The sequence below is a fragment of the Callospermophilus lateralis genome, chromosome 10, assembly GCF_048772815.1.
Source record: "Callospermophilus lateralis isolate mCalLat2 chromosome 10, mCalLat2.hap1, whole genome shotgun sequence".
Lineage (NCBI taxonomy): Eukaryota > Metazoa > Chordata > Mammalia > Rodentia > Sciuridae > Callospermophilus > Callospermophilus lateralis.
Window position 1 is genome coordinate 126,974,841 of NC_135314.1, and position 19,801 is coordinate 126,994,641.

The window sequence follows — 19,801 nt, forward strand, 5'->3', positions numbered from 1 at the left end:
TTAAAATCAATTTATAACTAAAATGAATCAATAATTTTTTTCAAGTATATTTAAAATTTTGTAAAAATGGGGTAAAATCAGAATGCTGGGTATTTATGTACAAGTGATTAACCATGTAATTGCTGATAGTCAGCCTTTAATGTCTAGTTTGCTGTGAATTCTTCTTTTGTTGAAGCAGAGGCTCTGGTCAGTTTTGTAACAGTCCTGTTTTTCTTTCAGGATTCAATTGCAGCAGAAGAATTCCCCGAACACGCTGATCCTTTCTCATTTTGTGGGGAGGCCCATGTCCACCAGCTCAGAGTCTTCCTTGATCATTAAACGCCTGACACTAAAGGTACAGCATGCCACCTTTGGAATTCTCAGAATATTATTTAGATTCAGAAATCATCAGGACTAAGGAGATGATGATAAATAACTTTTCAGCATTACAATTTGAGCCTTCCTAATCTGAAATCTGAAACACCAAAATTGGACACTTTTTGAGCACCAACATGACACCATCAGTGGAAAATTCCACACCTGACCTCATGTGACCAATGGTCACAGTCACAATACAGGTGTACTAAAAATACTGTACAGAACCCCCTTCGGGCTGTGTGTAGAAAGTATATATAAAACAGAAACAGATTTGTCTTTAGACATGGGTCCCATTCCTAAGATATGTAATTGTCACTGTGCATATGTAGATGTTCCAAAATCTGAAAAAACTGAAATCTGAAGCACTTCTGATGCCAAGTTCTTCTGATAAGGGATAGTCAACCTGGAGCCAGTTTTGGTTTTGTCCAAGGTTAAAAATAGTATTTAATCAGGTCCTCTTGGTGACTCAGTTGTGCTATGAAAAGTAGGCACGGGAGCATTTCCACCAGCTGTGATGGGTGTGAACACCTCCTTTGTACCTGTCTTCGTCCTGTAGTTGATGCAGCACTCTTGGTCTGTGTCAGCGCTAACTTTGGATCCCGCTAAGCTCCTGGAAGAATTTCCACGTTGGCTAGAGAAACTCTCCGCTCGTCATCAGGGCAGCATCATCATCGTTATTGATTCCATAGATCAAGTTCAGGTACTGTTTTCACTTTGTTACCTAGTGATATGAGCTTAAAGGCAAAAATACCAGTGATGGCCCAATCCAGTGTTTAAATTCTGTGTTTGTGATAAGAGAATAATGCTGTTCCTTTTATTCCTGCTTCATTTCTAGGAAGAAAGCACTTGAATTTAAAAATAAATAAATAAAAGTATGAGTGCCAATAGACACTACTATCTTATTGGGAAGGACCAACTGAATTTAAATAATTAGCAAAAACTGTTTGTTTTACCATATTTTCAGGGCCTTGACATTTCCTTAAGTGTCCAAAATTCAGATCAGTGATAATAGTATTCTGCCACTTGTTCTTTAAAATATCTTAAATCATCCAAATATAAGACTTTTGTCCTTAATAATAAGAGAAACTTAATGAGAATTTCACTATATTGAGGGAGTTATTGGGGATTGTTGGAAATATCTTGGTTAATAGATTGAATCTTGTTTTTGTATTTTTAAGCAAGTTGAGAAACACATGAAATGGCTGATAGACCCACTGCCAGTGAACGTAAGAGTCATCGTTTCTGTGAACGTGGAAACTTGCCCTGCAGCATGGAGGTATGATGCTACCTTTAGTTTTTCAGATTACGTGAAATGTTTTAAGGGCAAACAAGGAATGATTTTTTATATGTATTTGTATTTTGCATGATTTTTATGTAAATGGCAGGATGAGTTCAGGAAAAAGACAAAGATCCTATTTATAGGGTTTGGAGGGAGGTGAGATTGGAGAGGTAAGGGGAAAGGAGAAAACTTGATGACTCTAAATTTCTTATTAAAGAAATTAAATAGCTGAACCTGGTGGTTCAATTATAATCCCAATGACTCCAGAGGCTGAGTCAGGAGGAGTTCAAGGCCAGCCTCAGCAATTTAGAGAGACACTGTCTCAAAAATCAAAAAGGACTTGTAGCTCAGTTGTATGGTACACCTGGGTTTAATCCCCAGTACTGCACACACACATACACACACACACACACACACACACACACACACACATCAATTGATGGTGATTTTATGAACTAAAACAGAAAACACAAAGTACAGGCAAGTTTGTGGTGGAAAGGCATTGAATTCAGTTGTTGGACACAGCTAGTTTGAGTTACCACTTGTAGATCCAAGTAATGATGTCTAGTAGGCAGTTTAATTTATGGGAAAGGAAAAATGGGCAGCAGACCAGCAATAGTAGTCTAGATTCCTGTTATCTGGAAATGCAAGCTGGCTTTAGCAGCCCTAAAAAATAAAAAATAAATGACACAGAGATTGAATTTTGTAGAGTAGTGTTTCTCAACCTATTTTCCCCCCTAAGAAATCTCATAGAATTTTTTTTCTAATCTCTGCTCCCTAAGAAAATACCGTGTATTACACATATACTATCAGTTTTTATATATAAGCAGATATGTGTATGTATTTGTGCTTTGTTCAAAACAATGAGATTTTTCTCACACCCAAAAAACAATTTTTGCTGCCATATTGAAAATGAATATTGTAGCAGTTAAATTCCAGTCATTTTATAAGTACTTGCAGTCAAAGACTGTGTCTTGTACTGCTCCCATAACTACGGATGCCTCTGCTTAGTTTTACCAAAGGTACAGAATATAGAATTAGAAGTGTTTTACCACTTAGTTGTCTAATATATATACTATTTATAGCATTCTGTGGTGATTAATTGCTGTAATGATATACATGTTAGAATAAATCAAAGTAATAGTTTTCCTTGATGTGATTAACAGAGATTAACTTCACTTATTTTATAAAAGCAGAATAAAAAATCAATTTCCTTCATGGTTTTTAATTGTGCTGTGGGTAGATTACTGTTCTTGTTGAATGATTTGAATTTTACTTTTCTTTAAACCAAAGGTTGTGGCCTACACTTCATCTTGATCCTTTAAATCCAAAAGATGCAAAATCTATAATAATTGCAGAATGCCACTCTGTAGACATTAAACTGAACAAAGAGCAGGTATGTATTTTTAATTTTGATACTGTTTTTACTCTGTGTCAGCCTTCCTATAAAATATCTTATATGAGACTTAAAATTCAATATGGGGAGAGGTTTGTATCTCAGTGGAATAGTGCTTGCCTAGCAAGTGTGAGGCCCTGGATTTGATCCTCAGCACCATATAAAAATAAATAAATAAAACAAAGGTATTGTGTCCATCTACAACTAAGAAGAAAAATTTAGAAAAAAATTCAATATCGGGGCACACTGTTATAGAGAATTGAAATCTAGTAATTACTTTGGTAAATGCATTGATTCTTTAGTGACAGAGAAGAAGTGATGAAAAGATTCTGGTCTTAAGGAGTACTGTATAATATTAAGCAAGTATCTGAAAAGCAAAAACATGTTTTCACATTGGCTGCCCCCTGACCATAGCCAGGGATCCTCTGCTGCCTGCAGTGATGTCCCCAAAGAGATGGCAGAAAAGTGCTGTTTCTGCTGGGATACCTGCTCAGTAGTGATGACCGATGAATTCCAGGGTGATTATTGTATTTTTGTTTTGTTTTTTGGGGGAAACTGGTGCAGGAGAAGAAATTAGAACGACATTGTCGTTCTGCTACAACTTGCAATGCCCTTTACATCACCCTTTTTGGCAAAATGATGGCACGGTAAGTGGTGGCCGTGTCCCAGTCTGTGTGTTTTGTGTTTGCTGCAGAGCATTTCCTCACCCTGTGAACTGATGGCTGCTCCTTAAACAATTTCCTGGGCCAGATTTCTCCTTATTCTAATGGTGACACTAACCCTCTGTGACATATTGTGTCTGACTGCTGAAGATTGAGTAGCCTGTGAATTATCAGAACTCGATGATAGATTTATCTAATTTTTGTCACCCTAACCCTTTCCCCACTGGGTTGCAAAAAGAAGGACCTCTTCACCCTCATTTAGAGCCACCCATCAGTGCTCTATGCCACCTGCAGAGGCCCCTAGCTTTGGGAAAGTGGCACAGACATCTGAGATTTAAGAATTTTTTCAGGTTTCCTGGAATATCAGGAGGTCAGTATGCAGGCAGGAATTTTTATTGTCTTGGTTCTCAAATCCTGATAAACATGTTGTCATACAGTAGTTCTTCTGTTCTAGTGTCCAATAGGAATCTGCCAGTAGGTAACCATTAGAAAGAACATTTTACTACTTTTGTTTCTTCTTCAGGATAGCCTCTACATTATCTGTCCTCGGCCAGAGATTTTTTTAAAAATAACTTTTTTGGCATTCATCACAATATATCATAATTCTAGCACAACTCTTATTTTCAAACACTGAATCTAGTACTCTTGTCTCTTAATTCCACATTCTCATCTTAAGCATTAAATTTGAATGAAAAAAAAATCTTCTGAAGCTTTAAATCATGCATAACATTTCCACGTCCTTCCCACGGTTCAAGTACAGCAGGAAATCTGCTTCCATGAACATCAGCAGTACAGTGAGTGCAGTTCAGAGTATAAGTCTACTCACACAGATCCCATAGTATTTATTAGAATATACTTCAACAGGAACTAGAGACCATGTTTTTCTTTCCTTCATACATCTTCCTTTCTGAAAAAGAATTATTGGAATTTTAAAACAAACCCCTCTCTTTACTGATTTTCCTCAGTTTATTAGCCTGATGTTTTAAAAATTCTGGATCTACATAAATTTCATTTGCATGGCTAACTTACTAACAGTACTTTTGTTTAAGTTTCCTTCCCTGCATCTTGTATGTAGGTAGTTTCTGGACAATAAGAACCATGTCTTATTCAGTTCTGTGTTACACAGTGCATAGAAATTTCTTGAAATGTAGGGAGTCTCAGCATATGTCTACTGGACTGAATTAAGTAGTATGCTAAATAAACTTGACGATTCTAGTAGCTTCATAAAATTACCATTTTCCTGTATTGTATTTTATTCAGTTCCTGTTATCAGTTACAGTACAAACAAAAAAAAATAGAGATCCCATTGTCTTCACCCCAGATTTTTCACAGATGTTGGCTGTCTGTAAGGAATAAAATCTCTTCTCCATTCCAACAGTGTTGGGAGAGCAGGTGGTGTAGATAAGATCCTCCATGAGTGTCTCCAGTGCCAGGACACTGTTTCGTTGTACAGGCTGGTTCTACGCTCCATCAAGGAGTCCATGACAGATGACTCGGACAAAGAGCTAATGAGACAGGTAGAGTGTGGTCAGCTTGGAAAAAGAAGGCTAGTTGGTCTTATTTATAATCGAACTGAAGTAGATAATTCTTTTCTGATTTGTACTTACATATGTTTCAAGCATATACAGGAATGTTGGTAGCCATGCAGGCTTGCCGAAATTTGCGTTTCCCCAATTATCTTTGGGGTTTCTCATCTTTTCACATTTATTTATTATCCTTCTTTCTTCTTATATGAATTTTCAGTTCCTGTATTTACCAATGTTTTAGTGTTTTTTTTTTTTTTTGGTCATTCTCTTATTGGTCTGTAGGAGTTCTAAATAAATGCCTTTTTCCTGTTAGTGTCTTTTGTCTTTCAACTTTAGGATGTTATTCATTGAAAGTTTTATTTTGATAAAATCAAATTTACCAACAGTTTCCATTATGGTTTATTTAGGCTTATTGTATCTTTTTAAAAAAATGCTTTGCTGTTATTACAGCATGTGTGTGTGTGTGTGTGTGTGTGTGTAATTTCCTTCAAAAGGTTTTATAGTTCTTCTTGTGTAAATCCTTATCTCATGTGGATTTATTTTTGTTTATTGTGTGAATTATTTTTTAATCTTTTGTCATAGGCATGGCTAACTAGAACATCTTTTCTGCTGATTTGGAATACTCCCTGACAAAAATCAAGCTCATGTATGAATGTCAATCTGTTTCTAGGCTCTTCTGGGCCATATTTGCCTATTCTTTGCCGTTACGACACTGTCTTAATTATTAGAACTTTAAGCTTTGATACTTAGTTGGGTAAATCTCCTTTTGTCATTCTTCCTTACAATAGTCTTAGCTAATTTGCTGTTATATATTTTTAGAAATGACTCCATGGAAACTCATTTTGGGATGTTAACTAGAATGGCATTGAATGTAGAGACTACCCTGGGGAACATGATTATAAAAGTCTTCCCTTGGATAGAAAGATGACTCTCTATTATTTAGTCATCTTCTTTAATTCCTTTCAATGTTTTATCTTCCTCTGCATAAAGATCCTACAAATCATTAAGATTTGTTTATAAATACTTTATAATTAAAATAGTATTTTACTGTTTGTTAATACATTCAATTTTGATTTTTTGGAAATTTATTTTATGTCTAACCACCTTGCTGAGCTCTTATAATTCAAAACTGGATCCATTTTTTTTGTGTGTGTGAATTTCCCAGCCTGGTGGCTCCTGGGGTTTTGACTTCTCATTTTACCACTGAGCTTCCTTGTATTCTTTCCATGTCTCATGTTTTCCTCTTGTACCCTTTCACACAGAGAGTAGGTCCTAGAATTGATAGGCATTCTAGTTCCCATTCCTTGTCACACCCCAGGGTGGTGTGACCCCGAAGCTCTAAGTCACTGGGACTTCTTCTATCTCCCCTTCCTCCAGGGCAGCATCTCAGGACCTGTCCCTCTGATTTGGTTTCCTATTATATATTGTCTGATATTCATAGGCATTTGTAGGAGCAGGGTTATTTTTCCTGCTATCTTCTCAAATTGGAATTCTGTCATTAGTTTTAATAATCTATTTTATGTACTTCCAATTTTCACTAACTTTTTTCTATATATGTGTGATCTTTGGATACCAGATTTTATACATATATATACATATACTACCTTGTCCCTAATTAATGCCTTTTGGGCAGCATGTTTTATTGTAAGAACTCCACTTCTTGATTTATTAAATCATTTGTTAGTATGGGTGAAATGTTAATAAGCTTACAGGAATTAGAGAAAATGTAATGACTGTTAGTTACTTATAAAGGAGCTTTGTGATTATTATTTGTTTTTCTTTCTAGATTCTCTGCCTTGTCAATGTTAGTCACAATGGCGTGAGTGAATCAGAATTGATGGAACTCTATCCTGAGATGTCCTGGGCTGTCTTGACCTCCCTTATTCACAGTTTACACAAAATGTGTTTGTTGACATATGGTTGTGGTTTGCTCAGGTTTCAACATCTCCAAGTAAGTGTTATTTCAAACATATTTTAATAGGATTTTTTTTTACTCATAAATGTCAGCATGTCGCTCTATTTTATATTATACTGGGTTAGTTTGATGTTTCAGTTATAAAATAAAATTATTTTTTTGCAATGATTTTAGGTTGAAAATTATATAATATTATGAAGCAACTCTTATTTTGAAGGGTCACATCTCAAGATGCATTAATTTCTAGAGATTCCCAGTACAATATTGTCCATAAAGTTGATGACACTGTATTGTACACTTAAAAATTTATTAAGAGGCTAGATCTCATGTTAAGTGTTTTTAACCATGATAAAAATAAAAATTTTTAAACTCGAAAGAAAGAAAACAAGTCACAAAAGACCAAAAATCAAAACAAAACAAAAAGGAGGTTTCTTTCTGGAAATGAAAAAAGGGTTTTTTTTTTTTTCCAATTTTGTATTTTGATGAATTGCTGGTATGGTTATATATGTGTCACGAGCTGGGGCTCAGAGTCAGACTCCCTTCCTAACCCAGCTCTTCAAGGCTTAGTGGCTGTCTGACTCCGGGCAAGTCCTAAGCCCTTGGGAGACTTCCACTTTATCACAGGGTTATAAGGAGAAGTTAGATGGTCCTTGGTCCTTGAGAGGTGGTAGATTTGATGTCTAGCACATCATAGTAAATCTTTAGGAACTATGGATTCATGTTCTTATCAATATGCAGTGCCATACCTGATTTGTATATGTGTACAAATGCAAATGAAGTTTTTCTTCTGAGTGTACTATATTTATAGATGTGAAATGTTTGTAATTTCAGAGCCTTTCTCTTTTATTATGTATCCCTTAAATATAATTTGACTCTTTTTAACAACTTTTCACTTCACTTTTTTGGGATTTTTAATATATTAACTAAAAGTTTGAACTAAATTGTTTGGAGTTCTTAAATAGTTGTACAGGTATTTTTACTCTAAATTTGTCACATCGATATATCCTGAATTTAAAAATATTCTAATGCCATTTCTATTATACAATGATAAAAGTATATTCCTTTTACAAATTAATTATTAGATATATAGTTACTTAATTTAAAATATAGCATTTTCTGCCTAGGCCTGGGAAACAGTGAGACTGGAGTACATGGACAGTCCTGCTACCATTTCTTCATATAGGCAAAAGCTAATTAGCTTTTTCACCTCACAGCTAAGGTATTGTGAATGTCCATATTGTTTTTTTGTAACTTTGGCAACACACTCTTTCTTTGTCTCCTTATTTCTCTTTCTTAGCATATAACTTCAAGTATAAAAAATGTAGTTATTACAAAAAAGAATAAAAGATGATCTTGTAAGGAGATCTTTTAATATTATGATAAGGGTTTCAACTTAAGTAAAATCAGTGCAAGGTCATTTTATTTAATTTTGTTCTCCTTCAGTATTTAAAATACATGTGTATGTGTCTCTCTGTGTATATTTGGGTCTATTGAAGGTTTTTAAAAATAGTTCAGGGGCTGGGGATGTGGCTCAAGCGGTAGCGTGCTCGCCTGGCATGCGCCAGGCGCTGGGTTTGATCCTCAGCACCACATACAAATAAAATAAAGATGTTGTGTTCATTGAAAACTAAAAAATAAATATTAAAAAAATTCTCTTTCTCTCTCTTTCTCTTTAAAAAAAAATAGTTCAGTTTTAGGAAAATACCTTTAGAATATAGGGTTTTATAGACTTGGGGTTTTGACTTCTCTTAATGCTTTTCAATGATGTTTTATCTCCTTCCCCCTAGAGGTCCAAGGAAGAATTTGGTGGATGGTCCTGAATACCTCATGTTTGTTTGCATAATTATGTTGGTGAAGTTTCTGAATTTGACCAGTCTCAGGATTAGGCCATATTTAGAGATAGATGTTTAATGTATTTTTCTTCCTTGAACATTTGCCCGAAGCCTTTTGAAACACTCTCTTTGTGAAAGCTGTTGTCCAGCGTTGTCTCCTCTCTCCCGACAGCCAGGACAGAGTGACCTGGAGGAGTGCAGATGAGCTCCCTTGGCTTTTGCAGCAGCAGGGAAGTAAACAGAAGCTGCATGGTTGCCTCCTCAACCTTTTCGTGTCTCAGAACCTTTACAAAAGGTGAGAAGCTTCTAGAACATCTCTCCCAGAAGGACAGATTTAAACAGTCCTTCCATTTAACAAAGAAAAAAAAAAGGCATTTTTAATTTAAAAATCAGTATGTGGACTGGGGAGGTGGCTCAGTGGTAGAGTGCTTGCCTGGCATGCACAAGGCTCTGGGTTCCATCCCTAGCACCACAAATCAGTCAATAAAAATCAGTCCAGTTTCAGTGGTACCTGAAAAACAAATAGCATGGGAGAAAATTTGAGACTGTTTGCAGATTGCGGTGAGATCTGCTTTCTTTGGGAAGGAAACATTTGAGTATGGCTGCTTTGGAAAATCAAATCTGTAAGGATCATGGGACAATTTTGTATCTTATTCTTATATTATCTAAATCACCCAGAGAAGTCATTCAAGATGTGTCCTTCTCAGGCCCTTCAGGTATCTCAAAGGTGTGGTCTTCAAACCAGACCTGGCCCCAACTCACATCTAAGTTTTGTTGAATTTATTCATAAGTGTATCCTGTTTGTTTCTTTTGATATGTTTGAGTTGGTCAGTGGCATAACTACCTTTTTATGAGCCAGACCTCTGACTTATAAGCCTCAGGAAGGTTTTTCTACCTCACTTAGAAATGTAAACATTTTCACAGAATAGCATAATTTGTTTTGCTCCTGAGTGAGCGCTCTTAAATTGCTTTGTTGATCTGCATGCCCACTTCTCATAGTTCCTTTGAAATCAGATTCATTCCTTAGCTCTCCAGCTCTTCCATTCTTCTGAATATCTGCTGTTAGGGTCTATAAACGAGTCAAGATGGCGCCTGGCATTTTGCCAGAGGGAGTGGTTTGTGAAGTTATGCCAGCGAGCCATTAAGTGTGGAGATTCCTTATTGGTTGACTGCTGTATCTAGTTTATGTTAATTAAGATACCCACTCCTGCTGTATCAATGTACACAAGTTCCTTGTCACCCCCGAAATCTGCAAATGAATAAGATTATATTTATTACTCAGTAGCTTGACAAAAATACAAAGTGGATACTCTGTGGCAATTTGCTTAATGGTTTTGTTAGTTTCTTCTGTTCCAATTTTCACCATTTAAAATAATTTTTGGAGTGAATTCAGTTGACTGCATAACATAAAATGTCTAAAAGAAATCCAAATGAATTTCCCTTGGTGAGTAACCATGATGAATTCATGATGACAGCCAACACCATAGAGTACCAGTCATGTCCTTAGGGCAACAGCCAGGGCAGGTAGTGAGAGAATGGGACGTGAGAGGTCAGCCAGCCTGCTCAAGAGCACACACCTGTGGACAGATCTGACCTCACTACACTGTGCTTGTGAATTGTCAGAAGTGTGGCATGAATTCTGGTATTTTCACTCTAGAGGGGATTTTGGAGATTACTTTTTTCATTAAATCCCTGTTATTTATTGGAACAGAGGACACTTTGCTGAGTTGCTGAGTTACTGGCAGTATGTTGGCAAAGACAAAAGCGCAATGGCAACAGAATACTTTGACTCGTTGAAGCAATACGAGAAAAACTGCGAAGGAGAGGAGAACATGATTTGCCTTGCAGATCTCTATGAAACCCTGGGGCGATTTCTCAAGGATCTTGGCCTTCTCAGTCAGGTAACCTCCCCAGGAAGTCAGACGTGGGCAGTTTTCATGTTCACTCTCTCCTTCCAAGGAGGTGAAGCAGTTTTCCCTGTGGGGCTGAGCTCTTTAAAGTTGAATCAGGTGACAGCTCTGTCTGGCAGCCTTTCCCTCACCGACATCAGCCTCTCACTTTTCTCCCCAGGCTGTGGTGCCTTTGCAGAGGTCTCTGGAAATTCGAGAGACAGCTTTAGATCCGGATCACCCAAGAGTAGCCCAGTCTCTCCACCAACTGGCAAGTGTGTACGTGCAATGGAAGAAGTTCGGCAATGCAGAGCAACTGTATAAACAGGCTTTGGAAATCTCAGAAAATGCTTATGGTGCAGATCATCCTCACACTGCTCGTGAACTGGAGGCACTTGCAACTTTGTACCAGAAGCAAAACAAGTAAGATGTAGTTCTCTAATGTCATAAAGAGAACTACAGTGTTTTAATGTACTTATGTGGTCTGCTTTGCTGTGTACATTTCCTTACCCTGTGTGCGTCATGTCAAATAATATTTCTTGGTCTGGAACATCATGGGGTAGACAGAGAAGCTTAGAACTACAGGTTCATCTCTAATTGAAGATGTATGAAGAATAAAGCATGGGCTTTGGAGTCATGATCTTGGGTTCCAATCCTGGATTTAAGCTCTCTGAGTGCATTACTAACTCAAGGGCAGAAACTGTTGACCACAACCCAAGTCCAGTTTTGTGAATAAGGTTTATTGGAATTGGAATGCAGCCACATTTTTCATTTACATGTGTTTTTCATTCCTCAGTGGCAGAATTCTTTAGTTGCAACAGAGACCAGGGACCCACAAAGCCCAAAACACTATCAAACCCTTTATAGAAAAAGTTTGCAATCCCTAGTATGATAAAGAGGTTTCAGGGCTTAGGGTAGAGCTCAGTGGTAAAGTGCTTGCCTAGGCTATGTGAGGACCATCATTCCATCCCCAGCACTGGGAAAACAAAACAAAGATTTTGAAAAGCTTTCCATCGGGTGCAGTGGCACAAGCTTATTATTTCAGCAACTCTAAAGGGTAAGGCAGGAGGATGACAAGTTCAAGGCCAGCCTCAGCAGCTTAGCAAGACCCTGTCTCAAAATTTAAATAATAAATAAAAAGGGCTGGAATGTAGTTCAGTGGTAGGGCATCCCAGGGTGCAATTCCCAGAAAAAAAAAAAAACAACTTTCATATCAATTAGGCACCCAGAGTGACATCTCTTCCTCTATCAGAAATTACTTCTGTTGCTCCATGATATGCAAAACATATTGGAAGTTTTTCTTTTCACTTCTACAAGTAATATTCACCCAGTCTATGTGAATTTTATTTATATTTAACCAAAAAATAGCCTGTGCAGAAAAAGGTATTATTTTGACTTTTTATTTAGTTACGTTTCCCTAACTAAATATGACTATCACTAGAATGTTGTTATATTTAATTTCCCAAAAAGGTCTCACACCATCTAAGGAGTGCTTTCATTTCACTGAAATAGAGTACTTTGGGTATACGTCTTTGGACTTACTATACTTTTTTCTTTTTAAAGATATGAACAAGCCGAACATTTTAGGAAAAAATCCTTTAAGATTCGTCAGAAAGCTACAAGGAGAAAAGGCAACTTGGTAATGAGAGATTTCTTTACGTTGTATTTTGAACCAAAGGAAAAGATCTCTGAATATCATAAGTGCATAAACCTCACATTTTAAGAGTTTCAGATTTTAAAGGGATTTCCAGAAAAGCTCTTAACTTTTTAAAAATTTATTTAAATATTACAGCTCAGTAGAATTTTAAAGTGGAAGCTTCAATTGAAGGCTAGACTTTGGAAGTTGAAATTTAAAGCTGCTTTGATTCTTTTGCATGATAGATTAAAGAAATTTAATTAGCATCTTATATTAGATTCAAACGCAAAGGAATTCTTCTCCTTGAGCACACAAAAAAATTTATTTTTTGAGTTGCTAATAATATATATAAAATCTAAATATGGTGCATTTGTTGTAAAAAGCTATGTGCCTTTTTAAGAACTTGATATTCGAATGTTTAGCAGTGGCGTTGGTAAATATCAGCAGGTTAGCTCTGTTTTCCGATCTTTTCTGGAGCATTTTGAGATATACTTTCCCAAAATATCTCATAATCATTTTCACAAAAAAGTTTTTAATGAATTTGAGACCCGTGATGCCCTGTGGAAATACATGTATTCTTAATAACCACTAGACTACTTCTATGTGCTATTTAAAATAATTGCCAGATAGATTAAAGAGAAAAGGAGGAGAAAGGACTTTTTAGGACCCCAGTGTGTGGTTTCAGAATCAAAGATGGCACTTAGTGATTGTATCTAATTTTTTGTGTTTGCCCCAGTATGGATTTGCCCTTCTACGCAGACGGGCCCTACAGTTAGAAGAGCTTACCTTAGGTAAGGACACACCTGATAATGCCCGGACCCTCAATGAACTGGGTGTTCTCTACTATCTTCAAAATAACCTGGAGTAAGTACCATGGTATTAATATTAAAAATATTTTGTCTCTTTGATTCAAAGCTGCTTTGACTGTCAAGTCCAAAGCTAGGCAAAATTGATAAAACCATGAGAGAATTCATTTTTGATATTAGGTTATGAACATACACACACTTAAAGCTGAATTTTCTTTACTGTGTCACATTGCTTCCAAACTAAAGATTCTGTAGCTTCCCTAGTGCATTTTATATATTTATGAAAAGTGAGTTTGTATAATATTTGTCATTAGAACTTACAGAATAAACTTGGAACTAATGAAGAACAAATCAAAGAAGGTAGATAGCTGCTAGTTTTATTCATTAGTTTATTTGGACATAAAAAAGTTGAATGGCACTTATATTTATAATTTCTGAAAAAAAGTTTGTTTTTTTTTTTTACTTCTTTATATGATACAGACATCTAACAAATTTAAAACTTTGGATGCCAAAAAAATGCAACAAATATTCAACCCATCTCATAGAAGTTTCTTCTATTAACAAATATTTAGGATAATCTCCAAAAAGAAAGAATGAATGCCAAAATATTTTGTTTGATGTAGGTCTAATAATTGTACAGATGTAAGAAATTGTTATGGAAATTATTTGTGAGTTTGTCTTTCAGCAGAAGTGACAGGGCAATCATCCAGATATTTTATGAACTTAAACTATCAGGAAGCAAAAGACTGGAGGGGATGTGGAGTAAGAGTGGAAAGGAAGGATTTTGAGATGAATCCTCCGCCTTAACTTGGATCTAATTTAAAAAAAAAAAAAAAAAAGATCCAATTTTCCACCTCACTAGGGCTCAGGACTCTGACTTCCAGAGAATAAGCTGTTTAAACCACTTTGGAATTTTGTTCCTAGAACCGCTGACCAGTTTCTGAAGCGTTCCTTAGAAATGAGGGAGCGAGTTCTAGGACCAGATCACCCAGACTGTGCCCAGTCTCTGAATAATCTGGCAGCTCTGTGCAATGAAAAGAAACAGTATGAAAAAGCAGAAGAGCTTTATGAAAGAGCTTTAGATATTCGGAAACGAGCCTTGGCTCCTGATCACCCTTCTTTGGCATATACAGTGAAGCACCTTGCAATCTTGTATAAGAAAACAGTAAGTAATCCTTGCCATTCTTACATGTTTTATAATACACCAATAAAGCTACAATTACTATCAGCAAATCATTTTGTCTTCTGGCAGATAGCCTATTTTATATGAGTTTTTTTAATTATAATTTTTAATCTATAGAATTGTTTCATACATTTAAAATATTATTTCATTCTTAACTATGGTACTGATTTGATTTTGTGAAAACATATTCCAAATACAGATCCATTCATTATTCTAAATGAAGCTTAGATTACATTTCAGAAGTTCTAAAATCTCATCTCACCATTACTATCTTTGTTGTATAAAACACCATAAACAAATCACCCAGCTGTCAGGATGCAGGAAATATCTTGATAGTTGACTAAATAAACATTTTATTTCACTCTTTCTTGACTTTACCTACATCCATAGCCATTCTTTGCCATAGGAGCAAAGTTTGAAATTTTTATATCTGTTCTCCAAAACACCACCAGAGAAGTCTGCTTCTAATGAGTACAGGTAGAGTTATGTAAACTTTAGACTTTGTGGCACCCTGGTTGGTGCTGGTAGCACTGAATAGATGGTTAGTAATAAGGGTACACTGTTGCTATATCTGCCCAACTTTCCAGTAGAAGGAAATAATTAGAAAAATCTGGAAGTGATTTGGTTAGAAGTGAGTTTTTATTTTGATACCATTTCTAAATAAGTTCAGTAAGAAGGTCTACTTAGAATATTTTCTTTCACTATAAACAATGAATAATAATAAATGAACCTAAAGGGCTTTCCAAATTGTCAGTGGTTTTATATTCAGTCTAACTTTACTTACATATTCTATTAGATTTTTCACTTATCTACAAACTTGACCATTAAAATCAGAGAAAAATTCTTCTGGGACTTTTTTCCCTCAGGATTACTGTTTAAAACACAGTTGTATTTGAGGAGAAAGTTCTGATCAGATAGTATTATTGCCTTAATATTTTTGTTAGATGATACTTTCGTTTTTTAGGGGAAACTTGACAAAGCCGTACCTTTGTATGAGTTGGCTGTTGAAATTCGGCAGAAATCCTTTGGCCCAAAGCACCCTAGCGTAGCAACAGCCTTGGTGAACTTAGCAGTTCTTTATTGCCAAATGGTAAGTTCCTACATTTCAACTCTATTAATGAATGCCTTTAAGGTTTAAAATATAGATAAGCATGAACTAATGAAAATTTAAGGTCATATTTTCTACTTAATGCTTCCATTTTTAATACTTGAGAAATTATTGAAGTTGGAGTTGTAAGATGGTGCCTTTCGCAGTGTAGAACCCTGAGTGTAAAGTTGAGTATAGGCTTATTTTTTAAATTCTGGAGATTCCTACAGTTGTCTGTAGAATATTATCTTTAAGCTTACAGTATCTACCCACTAGGTAATAAAGAAACAAGTTTGCATTTATATTGTTAGGTTAAGGTCAAATGGTTACCAGACCAGGTTGAAAACTTATATATATGACTTTCTGTTATACTGCATCTCCCTTTATGATATTAATAAGTTAATCTTTTTACTCATGTCTTTTGAAGGATAATTTCATTTTAAAGTGCTTACCAAAATAGATCAACTTAGTAAAAAGCATTAATAGTAATTTCAGAAACCCAGTGTGTTTATGTGTATGTTCCTTTTTTTTTTTTCTTAATAAGAAAAAACACATTGAAGCTTTGCCATTATATGAAAGAGCGTTAAAGATTTATGAAGATAGCCTGGGTCGGATGCATCCTCGAGTTGGAGAAACATTAAAAAACTTAGCTGTGCTTAGGTAAGAATCTTCTTCACTTTCCTCAGGTATACCCATTCTTTTAAAATAGTTTTGACTCATCACAGAACACCACAAAATATTTATTGCTGAATGTTCTTTCTTGGAGACAAGAGGGGTGATTTTTGCTGTTCTATCTCAAAAGAAACTAAAGTCATATTCAAAAATGAGAGTGTATCATAGCAAATCGGATGGTTTACTTTTGCTACTAACTGGCAATGGGGAAAAAACAAGCAATTTGCTATCCTTGGAGCCCATTCACCGTTAAGCACACAGAGTTTTGCTTGCTTATTGTGTTATCTCAGGATGCATATAGGAACTTCCTTCAGCACTTTCACTGAATGCACTACAATATGATCTTAATGGTGTGAATGAGACACCAAAGCAAATAGTCCACAGAACAGAGAGAATACTGGTCATGAACACTGCAAAAAGGGGAAAAAGAAGCAAGTGTTCACAGCTTGTTCTCTATCTCTAGGTCACTTAGAATTGTTAGGAACTTATGTTCTCATTTTTTCTCTCTGAAAGCTACGAAGAAGGAGATTTTGAAAAAGCTGCTGAACTGTACAAAAGGGCCATGGAGATAAAAGAAGCAGAAACATCACTTTTGGGGGGGAAAGCTCCTTCAAGACATTCATCAAGTGGAGACACGTTCAGCTTAAAAACCACTCATTCTCCTAATGTTTTCCTTCCTCAAGGACAAAGGTGACAGCAGCAATTATAGTTATATACCTTAGGATAAAATAATTATCATTTGGAACATTAGAATTTAAAATTTTTTTAAAATGTTAAGAAAATTTATTTTTACTACTCTATGATTTAACTGGTGTTTGTCTGGAATTGGACTATATTTGAGTTGTAATTTTATCTATTTGATTAAAATAATTACTTTTCCTAATGTATGGGATCCAAGGGCACAGACACATTCCCATTCTAAGACTACGTGAGGAGTGGATTGTGAGTAGATGTGTTCACCGAGAGCTGGTGGAGAGTCAAGAACTCCAAGATTCTTTTCATCTCTCAAGAGCCACCTGAGCCTTTCCAGCCATTCCTTGTTTTTCAGCAGTGGTCTGGCCTAATCCTCTACCTCAAAGAAAACGAATAAAGGGATCATGTTTATGAAATATTTGAATTGCCTTCAAATTAATTATAGGAATTCTTGATTGCTGTTTTTCTTTTTTATTCTGCCTTTTCCCTTGACAGGCCAATCACCCTGCTTTCTGTGTTCTCCACATTATGCATTTTTCATAACTGTGTTGTGTACATCTGTAGTGTCTGGAGCCCTCTGTGCAGTAATAACAGGCTAACTCTTTAGTATTCTTTGATCTGCCCCAAAGTGGACCTAGCATTCTGTCATCTTTCTTGAACAGCTGAATCTGTCTCATTTACCTCATACGCAAATTCATTTTTATACTAAAAATTAAATATTTTTATAGATTTTGTAAATATTGCCACATTTGGATGTTATTTGTACCACTTATATATTTATACTCAGTAAAATCTTCATCAATGTTAACATTTGAGATTCTAATATGTATTAGTTATAAAAGAAAAATGTAAAAACTATACTTCACTGTTTAAAATAAAAGTGCAATTTACTTTCCCACTCTAGTTTATATAAGAGGGCTACATTTTGTATACTTAAGAAATACATTGAAAATTTGCTAATAAAAAGACTTGAATGTTATCAATATTTAGCAGTTTGGTCAACTTGAAGAACTTTAGTGAATCTACAAGAGTCTTGGTTAATGTTCTCTAAGACCTTGCTGCTTACGCTGGGATCCTATTAAATATTTAAATTCTGCTGCCTTCTAAGTTATAATCTGCATTTCAGCTTGATCCCTAGGTAATTTATATGCACTTAAGTGTGAGAAGCATTGGTAAAACTCCGAGGCCTTAGAGTGGTCATTTGAAATAAATTAGGCAGGATCTTAATAAGCATCTTTATTTCCCTTTTTGGGAGAGGTACAGAGGGAAAAGAAAATAAAATATAACTGTAACATATCATTCACCTTGCTGTGAAAGTTACAAATAATTGAATTCACAGATATGTCAGAAATTAATTTTAGAATTTAGCTACTGGAGCTTAAAATCTGATTTAGTAATATAAGTAATGCATTATAAGTATTATGTTACATGCCTAAAAAAATTGCTTTAGGAAATAATGAGACCAGTACTCTGGAAAAACCTTGAAAAAAAACTTAAGATAATATTTATTTATTCTTTGCTTCTCCAAAATTTGAACTTGAAAAAACATACAAAAAATATTAAAAATATCTATTATTATTATTCACAGTGACTTGATGGTAAAAATTATAAGTTTGGCTGAGAATGATCACTTTATGTATTTCAAAAATAATTAAGTTTAAATGTAAAAACTATTTTGATCTATTTATTGTATTAATAACAAGCATATATTTTCATGAGAATGTCTAAGATAAACACAGCTATAACAGAGATCTTATGTGTGTGTGTGTATGTGTATATATGTGTATTTGAGGTTCTCCAATAGGAATATTATATTCACATTAACATATACTTTGACAGTAGAAAAGAACTTTCAAACAACTCAATCATAAAACTGAATAGGTAGGAACCAAATTTTGCTATTCATAATTCATTTTCTCATTTTCATTCATCAATGAAAATGAAATATGAAAAACAAAACAGAGGGCTGGGGATGTGGCTCAAGCGGTAGCGCGCTCGCCTGGCACGCGTGCAGCCCGGGTTCGTTCCTCAGCACCACATACAAACAAAGATGTTGTCCGCCAAAAACTAAAAAAAAAAAAAAAAAAAATTTAAAAAAATTCTCTCTCTCTTAAAAAAAAAAAAAAAGAAAGAAAGAAAAACAAAACAGAAAAAAACATGATCTGAGGAGTCAAATCTTCCTTAAATATATTCTTAAAAAATACAGACCTTTCTGTATTGGATGGGCTAAGTATCCAAGGAGTATTTATAAGAAAAGAAAACCATAATACATACATTCTCTACTACATAAAAAAATCTGGGCAGACAATAAATTAATTTTCCATTAATGATGATAATAAAGAAATTAAAGAGTGATTTGTTAGAGTCTGCTAAGGCAGTATTGTTACTTCTTTTCCCTCTTTCACATTAGAATCTCTAGTGTCTTCAAGTCTAACCAAATACTCCGGGTTTATTTAATGCAAAATTCTGTCATGATCAGTTCCTCATAATTGGCTGCCTACTTACACAAGTTTTCATGGCACACAGACTGTCAAGAAAGCATTCATTCCAAGTTGCAAGAGATACCGTTTACCATATTTTTTCAGATAAAATAATCCAATAGTTTATGAAAGACATTAGAACCCTCCCCCAAAAAATTAAAATAAGATAAATAAAATTTGGTGTAGTCAAGACATCAGCCGTGATGATGTACTAGTATAAGACCAGATAAAGGTCTTCAGATGGTGAATTCTATATACTTTATCAAATCAAATTTAGTAATTTATAAGTAAGACCTTACCAAATTTATGTACCAGTTTCTGAAGCAGAATTATTGTAGAAAGACCACATTTTAAAAATCCAAAACATCTTTAGTAACTAGAAGAGCTA

The 19,801-nt window shown here is 35.1% G+C and overlaps 1 protein-coding gene across 1 annotated transcript in view; it reads left to right on the forward strand.

Annotated features, from left to right (window-relative positions):
• The window catches only part of Nphp3 (nephrocystin 3), a 36,288-nt gene extending 18,939 nt beyond the window's left edge, over positions 1 to 17,349 (forward strand). Inside the window, exons 11-27 of the mRNA XM_077110450.1 lie at positions 220 to 334; positions 914 to 1,057; positions 1,536 to 1,633; positions 2,930 to 3,032; positions 3,597 to 3,679; positions 5,073 to 5,211; positions 7,007 to 7,171; positions 8,260 to 8,354; positions 9,140 to 9,262; positions 10,679 to 10,868; positions 11,038 to 11,279; positions 12,420 to 12,495; positions 13,229 to 13,356; positions 14,223 to 14,463; positions 15,446 to 15,571; positions 16,113 to 16,228; positions 16,754 to 17,349. Coding sequence (XP_076966565.1) covers positions 220 to 334; positions 914 to 1,057; positions 1,536 to 1,633; positions 2,930 to 3,032; positions 3,597 to 3,679; positions 5,073 to 5,211; positions 7,007 to 7,171; positions 8,260 to 8,354; positions 9,140 to 9,262; positions 10,679 to 10,868; positions 11,038 to 11,279; positions 12,420 to 12,495; positions 13,229 to 13,356; positions 14,223 to 14,463; positions 15,446 to 15,571; positions 16,113 to 16,228; positions 16,754 to 16,934 — 2,365 coding nt within the window. The 3' untranslated portion in view covers positions 16,935 to 17,349. The remainder of the gene's footprint in view (positions 1 to 219; positions 335 to 913; positions 1,058 to 1,535; positions 1,634 to 2,929; positions 3,033 to 3,596; positions 3,680 to 5,072; positions 5,212 to 7,006; positions 7,172 to 8,259; positions 8,355 to 9,139; positions 9,263 to 10,678; positions 10,869 to 11,037; positions 11,280 to 12,419; positions 12,496 to 13,228; positions 13,357 to 14,222; positions 14,464 to 15,445; positions 15,572 to 16,112; positions 16,229 to 16,753) is intronic.
• Positions 17,350 to 19,801: the final 2,452 nt, after the last annotated feature.